General features: G+C 32.4%; 1 protein-coding gene across 1 annotated transcript; it reads left to right on the plus strand.

Moving 5' to 3' along the window:
• The first annotated feature begins 855 nt into the window (after nt 1-855).
• Nucleotides 856-17,401, plus strand: LOC145963782 (uncharacterized). The gene is made up of 9 exons (XM_083086013.1): nt 856-999; nt 6,406-6,525; nt 6,639-6,756; nt 7,520-7,781; nt 8,283-8,399; nt 8,468-8,558; nt 16,180-16,325; nt 17,127-17,259; nt 17,351-17,401. The coding sequence occupies exons 1-9, from the start codon at nt 856-858 to the stop codon at nt 17,399-17,401; spliced, it is 1,182 nt and encodes a 393-aa protein (XP_082942139.1).
• Nucleotides 17,402-20,469: the final 3,068 nt, after the last annotated feature.

A 20,469-nucleotide genomic window follows, 5' to 3' on the forward strand; every position in this document is an offset into this window, starting at 1 on the left:
GCGTGCGTGCGTGCGTGCGTGCGTGCGTGCGTGCGTGCGTGCGTGCGTGCGTGCGTGCGTGCGTGCGTGCGTGCGTGCGTGCGTGCGTGCGTGCGTGCGTGCGTGCGTGCGTGCGTGCGTGCGTGCGTGCGTGCGTGCGTGCGTGCGTGCGTGCGTGCGTGCGTGCGTGCGTGCGTGCGTGCGTGCGTGCGTGCGTGCGTGCGTGCGTGCGTGCGTGCGTGCGTGCGTGCGTGCGTGCGTGCGTGCGTGCGTGCGTGCGTGCGTGCGTGCGTGCAAGTGTATATTTAATTTTAATTTTTTTAAAATAACAGACTATAAAGTAAATATTAAAGAATATAAAAATCTTATATTAAATCATATTTTTCGAAAAAAATAATACGTTACACATACAATAATTTTAAGTAATGTGATTGTAAAATATATTTACCATGAAAGATGAGGTGCAACTTCCGAATGTCACATTAGACTGAACACACGGTTATGTGTCGACGAAAAACGATGACTACGCTTGCGCAGCTTTCACACCCCCAAGACTTCTTTCACATCTGTTATTCCGTGAGAAATAAAACATGTGTATAATTTTTTCGTATTAAATCGATTACTTAATAGGGCGATATCTTGATGAAACGATGTTAAATTGTGTGAATATATATATATATCCTCTTCCAGTATTTTGTCTTATGCAGTGTATACAATTATAGCTAAATTACAGAAGTTAAGTTGTAAAACATTTTCTCTCTAAATCTCTTTTTCATAAAAAAGAACTGAGAGAACATTTAAATGATTATAATTTAGACTTAAAAGAGAAGCTATATCAGCAAAAACTCTGTCACTTGTGTTGATACTAGTGGGAAAATGATCAGTATCGAAGATCAGTATTTTAGTCTCAATCGTGCCCTTTTGCTTATAGTTGGTCTATGGCCTTATCAAAAATCGAAATTTGCTCGACTTCAATTCATCTTCTTTTTTAGTATTCTGATAACCTTTATTATCTTTCAGGTATACATAAACATGCAAACGTATATATATTTACGTATATGCATATTCATACATAAAAATTATATACATATATGTAAATTATATACATATATATATATATATATATATATATATATATGTATGTATGTATATGTATATCAAATTTAATTAAAAATTACACAAACATATAAAATAATTCAATAAATATTTTAAAATATTATATTCTGTAAGGGTATATACGCGTATGTATATATATATATATGTATATTTATATATACATATATTTATATATTTTTTAATGAATATTTATTAAACTATTTTATAGTTTGTGTGATTTTGAACTAAATTCGAGTTCATGCTTTTTTAATGAAAATTTGATCATAAACAAAAATGATTGCTCATAAATATAAATGATCCTTCGGACTAAGTTTGAGAGAAATAGAAGTGATAATAAAACCTTTCTTTTGAGTTTTTACATTTTATCTTGCTAAAAGTATGTACATTACATTTATAAATACTTATTAAATTTGTATTACACACATTTATACATAAATATTTCTTCGATAAGCTTACAATTGCTTTTTCGACTCTCGTTCTAAGGAAGAATCGATTGAAAAATGCCTCGCTATGTGTGTCATACTCTTTATATGTGTCATCGTATATACTTCATATGCCACCATGCAGTATCTTTTTACAATATGAAAAATATATATCCACACGGAAAAATTTATATAATAGATATCTAATAAATGTCTAAATGTCTATATGAGGTTCATATCCTCTATAGATAATTAGTAAATGCATATATATATATCATTCATATATTATCTATATCCAATAAGTAGCTACCAGAGATATCCACTAGATATACACATGTTTTCCACATATTTTCATTCACACACAAAAAATACGGGCCACTAAATTTTAGCACAATTTTTTAAAATCTTTCAATAACAATAAGTCAGCTAAAAATCATCGTATTAAGATGATACAAAATTCAAAGGACCCCGCACATTTTATATGAAAAAAGTGGCCGGTCAAATTGGCTGAAATTGAAATATGTTGTAGTTTAGGTGATGCTGATCAAAAGTTTCCTGAGGCAAAAAGTCCAAAAATCAAACGTATAAAAAATATGATGATTTGAAGTGGGTAGTATCAAAGTTTAAAAAATATCTGTTTTTGAACATATATATTAAATTAATATATAAATGTTTGAAAAAAATATTTATATATAATGTGTGTCACTTCTACAATATTTAATGATTCTATGATTTCATTTTGTAACATTTTCTTCAAAACGGTATAACTTTATGAAAAAAGCGTAAATTTATTAAAATAGGGATTTGTTAAGAAATAAATAAGCTTAAAAACATGTTTGGGTAAAACTTTAGAAAAAGACATCAGGGTCGAATCGTCTTGACCTTGACATATGTTGTCAAGGTCACTGTCCTGAGTAACATTCAAAAGATTTTAGCCGTCGCTCGTTATTTATTAAAAAGTTATTAACAAAAGCGTACATATATACAACATGCGACTATACGAATTCCCAAGCAATGTTGATTAGACTTCTAAGAAGGTCAAGGTTATTTTAACTTTCTATGTAAAGCGAGGTCCATCCCACACCACCTAACCTAACCTCTGAGTCAGCGCGAAACGAAGTCTATTATTGTATGATTCCACATAGGTTTGCAACTTTCCATGCGAAACGAGGTCTACTTCACACCACCCCTGAGTCAGCGCGAAACAAGGTCTATATTGTATGGTTCCACATGGGTTTGCAACTTTCCATGCGAAGCAAGGTCCACCGCACACCACCCCTGAGTCAGCGCGAAACGAGGTCTATTATTGTATGGTTCCACATGGGTTTGTAACTTTCCATGCGAAGCAAGGAATCATAGACCTCGTTTCGCACTGACTCAGGGGTAGTGGGGGGTAGACCTCGCTTCGCATGGAAAGTTGTAAACCCACGTGGAACCATAAAATAATAGACCTCGTTTCGCACTGACTCAGAGGTGGTGTGAGGTGGACCTCGCATTGCATAGAAAGTTAAAATAACCTTGACCTTCTTACAATAAGTCATGAGAAATGGCATCCTTACAAAATTTATCTTACTCAAAAATTGTATGAGGATGATGCAGATCGAAGGATAGAGTTTTGCAATGAAATGATGCGCCTGTATGATGCTGATCGTACTTTTTTCGATCGCATTATTTTCTCGGATGAAGCTTTTTTTCAATTAGATGGTGAGGTAAATCGGCATAATTGCCGCTATTGGGCTGATCATAATCCTTATTGCCCTGTATATATGTATACAGGGTGTCCGATTCGTGAGGGACCAAACGAAAAGTGATGATAGATTGGGTCAAACTAAGAAGAAAAGTCCTCTACCATTTTGCAAAATTCGCAATAATTATTAAGTAATAAGCAAAAATGTCACATAAAGGTTACCTTTAATTTTTTAAATGGAACCCCCTATTTTTTATTATGTATTCTTATAGCTTATCTCGAGAGCTTTCCAAAACACTATAATAAAGTATTTCTTCATTGAGTACTTTTCGAGTTATGAGGCTTGAAATAATTTCTTAATTTTACATAAACCATAAAATATCTAGTAAAATATTCATTTTTCGATTATCTTACCTTAATACTTTTATATGCAAAATAATGAGAGGAATCAATTGGTGTAAAAAAAAAATAGTTGTTTTTAAGAAAAAATATGTAATTGTTAATTGCAAATCACATATTTTTTTTTAAAAACAACTATGTTTTTCTTTACACCAATTGATTCCTCTCATTGTTTTGTATATAAAAGTATTAAGGTAAGATAATCGAAAAATGAATATTTTACTAGATATTTTATGGTTTATGTAAAATTAAGAAATTATTTCAAGCCTCATAACTCGAAAAGTACTCGATGAAGAAATACTTTATTATAGTGTTTTGGAAAGCTCTCGAGATAAGCTATAAGAATACATAATAAAAAATAGGGGGTTCCATTTAAAAAATTAAAGGTAACCTTTATGTGACATTTTTGCTTATTACTTAATAATTATTGTGAATTTTGCAAAATGGTAGAGGACTTTTCTTCTTAGTTTGACCCAATCTATCATCACTTTTCGTTTGGTCCCTCACGAATCGGACATCCTGTATATACAGGGTGATTCTGAACAAACGTTTGTCTTTAAAATATCAAATTCTTGAATGAATTCTAAGACGATTTTTCCTCTTGCAAAATTTTGCCCGGAGCTTAGTTTGTAAACTATAAAGGAAAATAGTTAACTAGTTACAGAACGAGTACAAGAGGTAGGCAGGGACGGCGCGATATAGGCGATTACGTGGGGCACTCGCCGCGATCAGCTGATTGCTATACGCGATGACTGTAACAATCAGTGTGTGTGTGTGTGTGCGTACACATTCTCACACACACACTGATTGTTACAGTCATCGCGTATAGCAATCAGCTGATCGCGGCGAGTGCCCCACGTAATCGCCTATATCGCGCCGTCCCTGCCTACCTCTTGTACTCGTTCCGTAAGTAGTTAACTATTTTCCTTTATAGTTTAAAAACTAAGCTCCGGGCAAAATTTTGCAAGAGGAAAAGTCGTCTTAGAATTCATTCAAAAATTTGATATTTTAAAGACAAACGTTTGTTCAGAATCACCCTGTACATATATACAGGGTGACCCATTTTAACTTAGGCAGCCAAATAACTCGAAAAATAAGCAAGATAGAGAAAAATGTTTTAGACAAAAGTTGTATGGTTTCGAGGGGGCCATAAGATGGTATCATTGGTTTGACCTTGAAGAGTCATTTGAAGGTCACGTGAAGGTCACTTCAATTTTTTTAAATGGAACATCCTATATATTTTTGTACATTCTTGTAGCTCATCTCGAGTGCTTTCCAAAACACTATAATTAAGTACATTTTCGTTAAGTACTTTTTGAGTTATGAGGCTTGAAATAATTTCTTAATTTTACATAAACCGTAAAATATCTTGTAAAATATTCATTTTTCGATTACCTTACCTTAATAGTTTTATGTACAAAATAATGAGAGGAATCAATTGGTGTAAAGAAAACACATAGTTGTTTCGAAGAAAAAATATGTAATTTGCAATTAACAATTCCATATTTTTTCTTAAAAACAACTATGTGTTTTCTTTACACCAATTGATTCCTCTCATTATTTTGTACATAAAAGTATTAAAGTAAGATAATCGAAAAATGAATATTTTACAAGATATTTTACGGTTTATGTAAAATTAAGAAATTATTTCAAGCATCATAACTCAAAAAGTACTTAACGGAAAGGTACTTAATTATAGTGTTTTGGAAAGCTCTCGAAATAAGCTACAAGAATGTACAAAAATATATAGGGTATTCCATTTAAAAAAATTGAAGTGACCTTCACGTGACCTTCAAATGACTCTTCAAGGTCAAACCAATGATACCATCTTATGGCCCCCTCGAAACCATACAACTTTTGTCTAAAACATTTTTCTCTATCTTGTTATTTTTCGAGTTATTTGGCTGCCTAAGTTAAAATGGGTCACCCTGTATATATATAGATATACATATACATATACATATATATATATATATATATATATATGTATATGTATATGTATATCTATGTGTGTTATTGGGTTGGCCGATAAATCCGTGCGGATTTTTACATATAAATGAAAGATGATTAACGTAATTAAGTTGATGTAAATAATTTTCTACGTTCGATATTGATATCTGAAGAATGTCTGCAATCTCCCGCGTCGTGTTGCGGATTAGCGTCGATTCATGTTTTTATTTTATCGCTGTCGATTGGCCGACCCCGAGCATAGTGTACCTTCAATAGAAAAATCTCCAGAACGAAAATTCGCAAACCACTTCTGGCACATGCGTTCTTTCACGGCATCCTCGCTGTTTATGCATATATCTTTGTACATGTTTGGTGCTGCATTTTTGCCTTTTTTAAAATAAAAAAACATAATGTGCTGAAAATGCTCATTTTTGTTACTCATTTTTAAATGTCGCCAAACTTACAAAACACAATCAATCTCTTTAGACTTTTTTTCAAATACACGTTGAAATGTCACATATCAAACGATTATGCGCTTTCAAGATTTAAATTGAAGATAGTTGTTTTTCAGAGTACCTGTAGCCATCTATTGGCAAAACCACACGAACTTATTGTCCAACCCATATATGTATATGTATCCGTATATGATACGTATATATATATGTATATGTATATAATGTGCATTTATACTTTTTATTACAGAGAGTAAAAGTTATATTATAATTAAATAATATAATTATTCATTCTATACAAATAGAATATAGTTGTAGAAATGTAGAATTACTTTGTGTTAATAAAGAAAATTTTCAATAAAAGTTCTCAATTTCTCCATAAAAATTTATTTTGTTACAGTTTACAACATTCACAACTTCAAAATGTACCGCAAATTTCGTCATCAAAGTTTTATCTTTTGCATTTGGTTTTATTTGCATAACAATAAAATATCATTCATTTTGTATTAATAGTGAAACTGTAAGTTGATTATCTATTTGCATTTGTTTGAATATAAACGCTTTCAGTAGCATTTTAGATCTATAAATATTTCCGTATTTACTACTAGAAATAATAAAGATTCATTGAAACAGGTGAGAAGTTTAATGGAACAGCTTCAACGTATCTTCAACGATTTGAAAGATAATAATGAAATTGCCATCATAGAAAGATACGGAAGAAATGCAAAATGTTATACGGCTACATTGACAAGTAACAGCATTTTCCAACTTTTTTTGCTTTTCATTTTTAATAAATTTGTTGTTGGAAATTTCTTCACAGAACAATTTTTGTAAAGCAATTCCTGCAAAGCATTAAATTAGTTTATAAATTGTATATAAAAAGTGTAGGTATAATAACGAGTACAAAAGTATTTACTAATCAAATAATATTTTCGAAATTAAAATACTTTTATCTTATATTTATCTTTCTGAATTGTTTTTCATTGAAAAAGATAATTGTTTAAAATTTTTTTTCAATTTTTTACTTTAAGCATATGATTACAAGACTAAAAATTAGATTAATAATTGTTAAATCATAATACGAAATATATAATAACTGAATGTATAAAGTATTTTTGTAACTTTAAACATCAACGACAAATACTGAATTTATTATTACTCATGTTTAATAAGTTGTCAAAATTAAATATAATTAATAATTTAATAATTAAATATAAAATTGCACATTAAATATAATTTAATAATTTAATAATTGTTGAAAACAATAAATTATACATATATGTCTTCATATATATATATATATATATATATGATTATTCTATTAAGAAAACTGCACTTAAATATGACTGTGACAGATATATTCGTATTAAAGGAAAATTTTATATCAATTAATTTCTTTTACAATTCATTTATAACTTATTATCTTATTTATAACTTATAACCATTTACGGTGATTTAAAATTTTAGTTAGAAAATTAAAAATTTTATCTATGCTTGCCAATAATGTTATTTAGTATTATTTATTTGCAGTGTGTTTGTTCTCATAAGCGCTCAAATATGGCCGGACATCCTGCAAATTATTTCATCTGTAAACAAATCTCGACCACGTCAATTGTATATTTTGACTGAATATTTCATTGATGAAGAAAAATACTTCTATTATCTGCTACTACATATTAATACAGCTATTTCTATAGGATTTATTGTATTGGTAGCAACAGGGACAATGCTCATCGCATATTTCCAATATATGTGCGGAATGTTTGCAATAGCTAGGTAAGACGATAAACATAAAAATGATTAAAAAAATATGAAATAAAGAAATTATGTTTTCTCGTTTGATACGAATTTAAAGATTTACTTTGCAAGATACATAGTATAAATATATGCAAAGTTTAAATAATTTATCCGTTAAAAATATGAAATTTTTACATTATTTATACGTATAAGGGATTATAAAACATTAAAATTTATTTTTACACAATTAATTTTTAATTCTACTTTGAGAAAGAATTTTAACTAATAGTAAGATCAGAGTACGATAAGGGTAAAAAATATAAAATTCTGTTTTTATTCTTGTTATTCAAAAATTTTTACTTTTCTATTTGTCTAATATTTCGAATGCTATATTTTTTTATTAACTGTACGTGACTATTGTAGTACAAACTTGTCAAAATTATAATTATTTTACTTCGAGATTATTATTTAAACTCTATATCGCTATATACATAGATAAATTATTTTAAATAATAATTATAATAATTATATTATCTATAGTTATCGTATCGAGAACGCAATAAAGATTCAAACATCGCAAGATGTTATCTTACAGAATAAGAATTTGATCCATAAGAGCATAAAAAGTGCTGTAGATATTCATCGAAAGGCCATAGAGTTAGTAATTATTTTATAATACATATATAAAATATATACGTAGTAATAACATTTTATTTTATTTAAAGGTTTTGCATATATCTGATATCTAAATTTGAGATATCATTCATGTTTTTAATAATATTTGGAGTAATGAATTTAAGCTTAAATATTTTTCGAGTAAGTTTTGTTATTTAAATATAAATATATATTTATTAAATTGTCTAATAAATCTCTCTCTCTCTCTCTCTCTCTCTCTCTCTCTCTCTCTCTCTCTCTCTCTCTCTCTCTCTCTCTCTCGGATCCCTCAAGCGTACAATGCCATTTTTTATTGCTTGTATAGAATTAAAAATCTTTCTCCAGAATTAAGTATATACGCAAACGGACACGTAAAAAGTCTATACAGTATGAGATTTTATATTTAGAAAGAAAATTGCATTTTTATTTATCGACTTCTTAAATCAACATGGCGTCAGAGCTGTCAATTTGTACAAATATTAACTTCTTATTAAAGTTTTATAGCATTTATGCATAAAACAATAGCTTGCACGATTGTGTACTGCACCGTAGAACATTGTCGAATTATAAAAACTGAATTTAATTGCCTAATTAATAAATGGCATTCTTCCGAAAATTTCAGTCCATAGTGCTCGAGATATTGGTAAAGTAGAGTGGAAAAAGCAGTGCATCTTCTTTATAAATAACGTGATAGAAAGAGATACGAGATGAGAATTTAGATAAGGGCGCTGTATCATGTAAGAGTTTGCCGTTCAATGAGGAATCCCCTTAATATTGATTGATTTGATTGATATACTTGTGATCGTATTTTTATCATTAATTTACTACTTTTGTGTTTTTAAATACATCATAATACTACGCATGCACGCAAGCATGCACGCACGCATAGAGAGAGAGGGGGAGGGGGGAGAGAGAAAGAGAGTATAAATAAATGTGTCGAAAAATAAATAGAGAATTTAATCAATAAAAAGATTTACATTATTATTAATTGTTATGATTAATTGGCATAATATATTACGATTTGTTAATATAGAATAATGTCACAAATATTCTGCATCTTAATTACAACCTTTTTAATTAATTTATAATTGACTTTTTCATAATACCATAATTTTTCCTCGAAAATAACATTTTCTCTAATTTTTTAAAATACAACGCAAAATAATCTTATGTTTAAGAACAATAATTCACGAATTGTTCTTAAAAATTAATCAAATCTCGTAAGATTAAATATTTGTAATTAAAATTTTGTTTAAGAAAAATTTACATGAAGCATAAATCTTTTTGTGTGTGAGAATCTGAAAATTTTAACATTCATGTATAATACGTATAAAACGCATAATTTTTTAAATATATATAAATTATATATATTATTATATATGTAATATTTTTAGGAATTTGAGGATAATGATTGTAATTAAAGAAAAACTATCTATTTTTTAATTTTGATTTATATATCGTAAATGAAAATAATCCTTTTGGTGCCCCCGACAATCTCTAAAAGTTTGTCGATTGAATTTCCAAACACCCTGTATATACAAGGTGTCCCATTTTAAATAATGCATTAAAATTTCTCGAAAACTATGATAGATATGGAAAAATGTTTCAAACAAATGTTGTATGGTTCGGAGGGGGACATATGAAAGTATCATTGGTTTGACTTTGGGTAGCGTCGTTAAGAGCAGGTCAAGGTCACATCAATTTTGTTAAATGGAACACCATATTTTTGATTCCAGAATCTAATAGCAAAAGCTTTTCAAAACATTATAGTGAAGTTCATTTTCATTAACAAGGGGACATTACGATCTGGGAATTTTAGTTTGGGACGAGACTTCGTATGATGGTAGTGTAGTTATCCTAGTGTAGTATACCCCCCTTAGGGTATTAATATACTTAAATACTAGGGCGCACTATTCAGCCAGTTTCGAGAAAAACCGGTCCAAAGTTTTCGAACACCTTACATACGGAAGTTTTTCCTTTTTTTCAAGTGGCCCGGCGGCTCAGGCGGTAGTGTGCTTGTTTCACGAGCCCGACGGGTTCGATTCTCGAATGATTCTCTCTGATGCAACTTTTTTTTTTTCTTATCCAAATAATTATTTAATGTATTTTATTTAAAAATTTATTTTTGGAAACCGATTTTTTCACGAAATTTTCAATTTCTAACATTTTTCATACATATTTTTATAGACGCTCTCGTTTGTAACGGCTCGGCGTCCTCGGCGAACCCTTCGCTCCCCACTACTCGGCGACAGTTGGCGTGAGAAAAATCTAGAATATCCCAGACCCTTCTCGTTCACTTTCACTTGGGGCTCTCTGCCTATCTTTTGTATTATAAGAAAAAGGTAAACACACATGTCAGGTCAAATCCGTAGCCTCGAAACGATTTCTTGGATAGTAACTTCTTGGAAGTAACTGTTTTTGCTTTAAAAATTTTGATTCCATACACAATATTCCGCAGAAAATACTTTGGTAAGACTTCCGAATAGCCCCTACCTCCGAATTTGATGAAACTTCCAGCATTTGAAGACTATAACAGAACACATTCACACCATAAAGGATTTTTTGCGAAAACGACTAGGAGCGGAGAAATTCAAAAAGGAAAGTTTTCATATATTTCGCAAAAGATACTTATATAAATATCAGAAACATATATATATACATACACACACGCACGCGGGGGGTGCAAGGGGGGCCTTCGGCCCCCCTCCCGCACCCACCCCGTCCCCCTCGCTTCGCGTGGAAAGTTGCAAAGTGAAACCTCGCTTCGCGTGGAAAGTTGCACCCTCCTGCACCCACCCCGCCGGTAGGGGTGCCTACGGTAGAGTGCAACTTTCCACGCGAAGCGAGGTTCCACTTCGCAACTTTTCACGCGAAGCAAGGGGGACGGGTGGGTGCGGGAGGGGGGCCGAAGGCCCCCCTTGTACCCCCTCCGCGCGCGCGCGCGCGTGTGTGTGTGTGTGTGTGTGTCAGCTCCATGCTGTTATAAACTAAAACGCATGCGCACGTAGTCAAGAAACATGTTCGCGTCACTACATTTAGTCGGTATGACGGATTTCCTAACCTTAAATACCTGCCAACTTTAGACCTTCATAACTTTTTTCGTAAGTAAAAGCGACAATTTTAATTAACAGATTCATGTTCTACGCACTAAAATACGTCAATAAATCAAGTTTCAGCGAAATCGGTGAGGATACCCCTCTCCTTCACAATTACCCCACTTATAAATATTTATCAAAATTCAAAAGTCGCAAACTCATGTGGAACAAAACAACTATAAACCTCGTTTCAGGTCAAAGCACAAGGAGATGTGGGGTGGATATTGCTTCACGTGAAAACTCGCAAACCCATATAGAACAAAACATTACAGACCTCACACAGTTTATACCTTTCAACAATCAAAATAACTCCTACATTTTTCAAAATTTTTTTCTCAATAACTTTTTAACAAACAACAAGCAACGGTTAAAACCTTCTGAAAATTGCTCAGAGTTATGATCTTAACAAGATATGTCAAAATCAAAGTAGTCGGAAATAAATCCTAAACGGTAGTTTTACCTCTTCTTTTTTGAATTTCTCCGCTCCTAATCGTTTCCGCAAAAAATCCTTTATGGTGTAAATGTGTTCTGTTATAGTCTTCAAATGCTCGAAGTTTCATCAAATTCGGAGGTAGGGGCTATTCGGAAGTTGAGCCAATACTTTATTACCACGTAAATACTTGTAACAATAAAAATATATATGAAAAATGTTAGAATTGAAAATTTCGTGAAAAAATCGGTTTCCAAAAATAAATTTTTAAATAAAATACATTAAATAATTATTTGGATAAGAAAAAAAAAAGTTGCATCAGCCGAGAATCGAACCCGTCACCTCGGGCTTGTAAAGCAAGCACACTACCGCCTGAGCCGCCGGACCACTTGAAAAAAGGAAAAACTTTTCCGTATGTAAGGTGCTCGAAAACTTTGGACCGTTTTTTCTCGTAACTGGCTGAATAGTGCGCCCTAGTATTTAAGTATATTAACACCCTAAGGGTACACTACCACCACGCGAAGTCTCGTCCCAAACTAAAATTCCCAGGTCATAATGTCCCCTTGTAAGTACTTTCCGAGTTATGAGACTCGAATGTTACAGTCTTCAGCATTAGCACCGGGACGTTAAATTTATTAACGTGAGTTCCCCTTGTCTCTGACGGGGGTGCTTTATTAACGTGATAATCATATCTGGTATTCTCTCTCAGCTGCAGCAGCATTGCCATCACAAAGTCCATACAGATAATGCATATCGCGATATTCCTCGTTGCTAAACATGTTTTATTTCTGTTATCACGATACAAAAGAAACTACATATGTGGATTAGCAATGTTTATTAACTTGAATTTCTTCCTCTTGAACAACAGGTTTCACACGAGACAAAAAAAGTGGGTATACCCATTTGGAAATTTCAAAGTTACGTACGTGACCTTACCAGATACGATTTCCGCGGCGAAAACATTCTAATAAATGAGTGTTTGAAACTTTACATCGAAGGATGGGAAAGACAGGTGTACCACAACATCACGTTGGTCGTCTAAGGCATAATGTGGATCGAGAGAAAGAAATTCTCGATATTGTACATGAAACCCTATCTATCTCAGTATTCGATATTGTGTATCATGCAAATATCCCATCAGACAGTTTGGAGAATATTGAACAGACAAGATTTACATCCATGTCATTTGCAATCCGTGTAAGAGTTACTACCGTGAGATTATCAGTATCGTCGCGAGTACTGTGATAGCTGCTACACAAAAACATTGACGAAGCAGATTTTCTCAACAATGTGTTGTGGACTGACGAAAAGGAATCACACGAGATGGAATTATGATATATGAGTATAATCTACAGGTTTGGATGTGAGTCCTCATGCAACACGACCCACCTCATTCCAACATCGATTTTGTGTGAATGTTTGGGCAGATATTATTGGCAATAATTTAATCGGCTCCTTCATAATGGAAGGCAGAATTAATGATGCCAGTTATCAACTTCCTTGATAATACACTACATATACAACTGGATGTGCCCCTATATACTCGACGACAAATGTGATACTAACTAGATGACGCTTCAGCGTATTTTACACGGTATGTCAGTGGTTACCAGCATTTCCCAGCACGATAGATTGGAAGGAAAGGTCCCGTGTCATGGCTACCACGATCTCCTGATTTAAAACCCTTAGACTTTTTTCTTTGAGGCTGTATGAAGGAAATGGTTTACAATTCCGTAATAGAAAATAGAGACTACCTTGTGCAAAAGATTCATGAAACTGCAGCACACATATGACAGCGCATTGTGTGACAATCTGAAACATGAAGTCTTAGTGCGCGCTGAATTATGCTTACGTAATAGAGGAGCGCATATTGAACACTTACTTCAGTAAATGCGAAACATAATCTGCTTCCAATAATGTATGCTTACTTCGCAGCTGTGAAACCTTACACACACATAAACGCACAGCAAAGAGGATTTGGAATCGATAAATATTATGAAAGTGACGAATCGTAGGGTCCTTATCTCTGCTGACACACTCAACAGAAGCGTAAATCCGATCGCAATTTCCACGTAGTGCAACCCTGGCAAAAATGAGACGTTTGTTTGGCGTTTACATGAACGTTTGTGGAAATTCGTCGAGAGTTTAAAAACGATTAGTAAAGAGTTTGTAGAACAAAAATTGCAACACTGCAGCGTTTAAAAGACGTTTGTACGTTATAGCGTAATCGTAAACGTTTGAAAAGTCTGAGTAAACTCTGTACACGAAGATGTATCAACGTTTACTGAACGTACTCTGAAAAATGTTACCTCAGCATTGCAAAATTTTCATGTAACATTATATAAAGAGTTTGTAGAACAAAAATTGCAACACTGCAGCGTTTGATAAGCATTCAAAACCCAACAGCGTTATGTAAGTGCTCTTACAAAGTTTGAAAAGCATATAAACTCTCAGAAAACCCTCACTCAACGGTTGTTAACGCTTTATAAAGTTTCTTATTTTCGCCAGGGAATGCTTAAGTGACGCTAGTGCCGGCTGTACTTTCAAGCCTCGTAACTCAAAAAGTATTTAACAAAAAATATTTTATTATACTGTTTTGGAAAGTTCTCGAAATAAGCTACAATACAATAATATGTAATAAAATATAAAAATACCCATGAAAAATTTCAAGGTTATCTTTACGTGACCTTAAGAACACTATTTAAAAAAGGTCATTCTAATTTTTCTGTGTAATGCATAACTTAAAACCCTACACTTTTTGTATAAAACATTTTTTTCGAAATAAGGAGTTTCATACTTTTTATACATCCTTATAAAGCGCTATATCTTCTAAACTGAATATCTCGTGTATAGCGAATACGAAAAAATTTTATTTACATTATGTGTTCTACTCATGCTCCTCTTTCACCTCCTGGCCGATTGACCTTACCTATCGAGACATCTTATATAATTCTATTTATAGTTTTATCATATAATATAGAAAACATCTAAAAAATAAAACACGTTCACATATATGTATATAAAATACATATGAGAATATATACGTACATGTATTAAAATATGCGATATATATAATTATAAATAGATTCTCTTGAATTTTATATATATTGTATTGTAGTTAAATTACTTAAAGTAAAATTATTGTAAACAAGATTTTGTTTCAATTTTTTTTATTTCTACATTTAAAAAATTTAATTTATAAAATTTATTTAATTATATCTTTCTGACACAGTATACTTTAAACAAATATTAGCATACTCTTTAGACAATATTTAATATTACACTATAATTATCTTAAATTATATAATATTGTTAAATATATTTTGAACAATTGTTCAGTAAAAAATATTAACAACATCGAAACAAGAATACATAGATGAGATTTTTGTTATTGATTCATTCATTACTAATACAAGATTTAAGTTTTTAAAAACTTTCAGTATAATATAATAATATATTTAGAGAAATAATCTTATTTTAAATTTTTTAAGCAATCCTAATTTAAAATAAGTTAACTTATTAAAAATCTTTAAAATTTTGTTTAAAAAGGATTTAAACTATTAATAAAATTAATAAATTTATTTAAAGTAAATTTATTTTTTAAGTAAATTTATTTAAAGTCTGATTAAACTGATCAAAGAAACTGTCATTACAATAAAATGGCATAGAAATAAGATGTATTGTAATGATATAATATATGATTATCTCGAACATATATGATGATCGATATAGCTTGAAAAATTAATAAAAAAATATTCATCAAATTTTACTGTAAATTATAAATCCCCGAGAAAAAATGGGTATAATATGTTTAGATATAAATATGCATAATTAGATGCAAAAAGATCTGATAACGTATATAATTTTATATGATTACATATAATAATATCCGAAAATTGGCGCGATATGATTTCATATTTATATGATCATATTCGACCAGATCTGTTTTCATATATAATTAGATCTAGCTAAATATGATTACATAAAGATAAGATCATATTATGCCAAATTTCAAATATTATTATTTATAATCATATAATACAACACATATTATCTTTTCATAACCGATAGATTTACATCTGATAATGAGATCTAGCCAAATATGATTATATAAATATATGACAATATCGTGCCAAATTTCAGATCAAATTTTATGGCCAATTATATGATCTTATATAATTACAAAAATCCATTTTTTCTCGCGTCGTTTAAATTAGATTTTAGAAATTTTGATATTAATATTCTGATAATATATTAGATTTTTCAGATTGTATCATCAACATGTAATGCTGACGAACTTTTAATGTCCTTCATAATTGGATTTCTCAGTCTTTTATATATGTTTTTAGCAAACTTAGTTGGACAAGAAATTACAGATCACTATAATTACATATATACTGCTGCGTAAGAATATTGTAATTTATAATATATGGTCATGTTACAAGTTTAATAATAAGATGATGTAAATATTTTTTACAAATTAAATATATACAGGGTGGCCCACGTAAAGTGTTACAAATTTATATCTCGGAAACGAAGAAAATTAGAGAAAAATGTTTCAGACAAAAGTTGTATGGTTTCAAGGGGGACATAAGATGGTGAAAAAAAAATGTAATTTGCAATTAACAATTACATTTTTTCTTTCGAAATAATTATGTGTTTTCTTTACACCAATTGATTTCTCTCATTATTTTGTACATAAAAGTATTAAGGTAAGATAATCGAAAAATGAATATTTTACAAAATATTTTACGGTTCATGTAAAATTAAGAAATGATTTCAAGCCTCATAACTCGAAAAGTACTTAATGAAAACTAACTTAATTATAGTGTTTTGGAAAGCTCTCGAGATGAGCTATAAGAATATGCAAAAGTATATAGGATATCCCATTTAAAAAGTTGGAGGTGACCTTCACGTGACCTTCAGATGACTCTTCAAAGTCAAACTAATGGCACCATCTTATGTCCCCCTTGAAACCATACAACTTTTGTCTGAAACATTTTTCTCTAAATTGCTTTGTTTCCGAGATATAAATTTGTAACACTTTACGTGGGCCACCCTGTATATATGTGTATATATATATATATACATATATATATATATATATATATGTTATATAATTATACGTATGCTAAAAATTACTTAATGAAAAGTTTTAATTTTTCCCAAGTTATTAATCCACCGCTATTATTATTATATATATAGATATCAAATTCGGTGGTATATAATTCCGCTAAACATACAAAAGCTGATATTGATTCTCTTACAAAGAGGCAACAAGACTTTTGGTCTGAATATTGGTGGATTATTTATAGCATCTATACAATGTTTTGCTATGGTAAAATTTTATATATTAATATATTGAATGTGTTACATATTTTCAAGAAACTAAATAAAAGCAATAATTCAAATTTCATTCTTCATTACAGCTAGCAAACACATCTCTATCTTATTTTACAGTCATGTATTCTGTACGGTAATGATAGCAAAATATGCATCAAATTATAGTTAATGAGTCACGTATCACACGATAGTAATTAAATAAAAATAGATAATTATTTTATTATCAATAATAAATATATATTTATTCTTTTGTATTGTAAATTTTAGTAAATAAGATAATACACGCAAGATTTTATATATATACATATATTAGCTTGCATGTCATTTCCTAAAATTTATAATATAATAATACAATATATTAATATTGCATAATTATAACATAACTTTTATTCATTGGAATAAATAGGCATATAAACACACAGTTATCTATTTAAAGATAAGAGTTATATGGATATGTATATACAGGGTGATTCAAAATAACCCCCTTGTCCTTGAAATGACACATTCTTGAATCAATTCTAAGACGATTTTTCCTTTGGCAAAATTTCGTCCGAAGCTTAGTTTTTGAATTATTAAAGGAAGTAGTTAATGTATGATGGGTCGAATACAAGAGGCAGGCAAGGGTGGCGCGATTCACCGTCAGACGCGGGTGCTTACGCGGGGCGCCTGCTGCGATCAGCTGGTCGCTATACACATACAGACACACATGCGAACACATACATTCTCTCTCTGTCTGTCTGTCTGTCTCTCTCTCTCTCTCTCTCTCTCTCTCTCTCTCTCTCTCTCTCTCTCTCTCTCTCTCATTCGCTCACTCACCTGTAATTTTTTTTTTCCTTTTTTTTACGAGAGAAAAACTTTCAGTTAATAATTTACTGTGGATTTCTTGTCTTTTGCAACGTGATATCTACGTTAAATTTGAGAACGTACGATCTATCGGAAAATTCATTTCTCCTTCAAGCAATTACAGCAATACATCAAAAGTTATCGAACAAGGTAATAATAACTATTTTTTGACGATATGTGAAAACAGATCTCGGGAAGTCAGAGGGACAGTGTGTCAAAGGAAATTCGTGAAAAGAGAGAGGTTTTTAGTGGGTAGGGAGTACCGAGTTGGTAATTCGACTTGGTACTCGAGTCCCACATAACTCACTGGATCGACCGGTGGGTATGCATAAAATGCATTTTCCCCTCTCTCGTAAAAAAAAAAAAAAAAAATTACAGGTGAGTGAGCGAATGAGAGAGAGAGAGAGAGAGAGAGAGACAGACAGACAGACAGACAGACAGACAGACAGATAGACAGACAGACAGAGAGAGAATGTATGTGTTCGCATGTGTGTCTGTATGTGTATAGCGACTAGCTGATCGCAGCAGGCGCCCCGCGTAAGCACCCGCGTCTGACGGTGAATCACGCCACCCTTGCCTGCCTCTTGTATTCGACCCGTCATACGTTAACTATTTCCTTTAATAATTCAAAAACTAAGCTTCGGACGAAATTGCCAAAGGAAAAATCGTCTTAGAATTGATTCAAGAATGTGTCATTTCAGGGACAAGGGAGTTATTTTAAATCACCCTGTATATATATTGACGTTGCCGTCCCGACGCGCGTCCATCTGCCCCGAAAATCTTGACGGGGCGAGAGCCGAGCGGTCGCGCCAGATAAGATTGCGAGAGCCGTATCGAGATCTCCGGAGAGACGAGCGATTATTATTATTTCGCGTTCTTAATTGTTATTTTTTTTTATGTTATATTCATTTTGTACTTTGGGCAACCCATCGGAGAATATCGGGTAGAGGACGAAGAGGAATCTTTCACGACAGCCGACACGGCGCTTCCATTCCAGCCACCGATTTGAGTGCGAAGATAGCGCCCAAGGATCTTCAAGTCAGGACAGCGCAGAATCACGGGTGGCGTTCGCCCCGGCAAAAGGAGGAAGGACATCCCTAAAAACGGCTATCTTGGCCCGGGATTACAGGGCCCGGTCGGCGCTATCCTCCGAGGACGCAGACAAAAGATCAGCTGGAGAAGACCGTCAATAAAGGATCGTCACAAATTTGGAAGATCTAAATTATCGGGGCCGTTACAGTCCCCGATACGGCGTTGTCGCGGGGCGCCGCGAAATCTATCGTGTAGCGGCACAGTATTTACAGTAGCGCAACTCTCTGTCGGCACCTTTGATGTTAGCGTGGATAAAAATGAACTGTACATGCGCGGACTTGGTAGGTAACCAATCACGGCAGTGTCCTTCTGTCTCGCTTGCTCTCTCTTTCTCTCTCTTTCTAACCTATTATTCACACACTATACAGGGCGAGACATCTGACATCGAAACATACACTATACTGGGTGACTCATCTGAAATTGTATATTCTATATATATTAATGTAAACTAACTTAATTATAGTGTTTTGGAAAGCTCTCGAGATAAGCTACAAGAATATGCAAAAGCATATGGGGTGTCCCATTTAAAAAGTTGGAGGTGACCTTCACGTGACCTTGACAACACTCTTCAAGGTCATACTGATATCGCCATGTAATGCGTTATTTGAAACCTTACAACTTTTGTCTGAAATATTTTTGTCTGCCCCGCTCAGTTTTTGAGATATTTGGGTGATACGGGTGGTCTGCGACACTTTATATATTTGTTAATCCTTTCATTTAGTAAATACAATTTTTAAATTATAAAACAAGCTTTAGACTACGGATATGTAACTGGCGGCATGTAGGCCAGATATAACCCCCCGCGAGGTTTTCCAATCCGGCTTGCAACAATCAAACTTGACTTGCAGAAAAAATAAAAAGCTCCCAAAAAAATTGATTACACTTTGCCTAATTTCCATATGATGATTTCCAGCTAATACCGAAGAGGCAAAAAATCCAAAAAAGGAGTTTCACTTGTCTCATCTCCATGTGGTGATTCCCAGGTAATACAGAGGACACAAAGGGCTGTATCACTTCATCCTTGTTGCCGAATGTAAACAATGATTCACTGTGTTACACTATGTCCTCTGTGTCGCTGCTGAAAAACATTCAAAATATATAAGTTCAAAATATATAAGTTCTAAATTTAAAGCGCGTGCGCGGTCCGTAGTGTAATTTCAAATTTTACATTTGGCCCATCAAAAATCTAGCTTTTTCCTGTTTTAGACTATACGATTTGAAGGCACGCCAAGTTTTCATATCTTATTTCGACCTAAAGGTCGTTTATGCG

Source organism: Camponotus vicinus, unplaced genomic scaffold (genome assembly GCF_025532165.1).
Source record: "Camponotus vicinus isolate PSW18456_S1 unplaced genomic scaffold, iyCamVici1.0 SCAF_13, whole genome shotgun sequence".
NCBI lineage: Eukaryota > Metazoa > Arthropoda > Insecta > Hymenoptera > Formicidae > Camponotus > Camponotus vicinus.

Coding starts and splice junctions, on each gene's coding strand:
- LOC145963782 (XM_083086013.1), top strand. CDS start 856: ATGATCAGTATCGAAGATCAGTATTTTAGTCTCAATCGTGCCCTTTTG. Junction 6,526..6,638: donor TTTGTATTAATAGTGAAACT/GTAAGTTGATTA, acceptor TCATTGAAACAG/GTGAGAAGTTTAATGGAACA. Junction 8,559..16,179: donor TAAGCTTAAATATTTTTCGA/GTAAGTTTTGTT, acceptor ATAATATATTAG/ATTTTTCAGATTGTATCATC.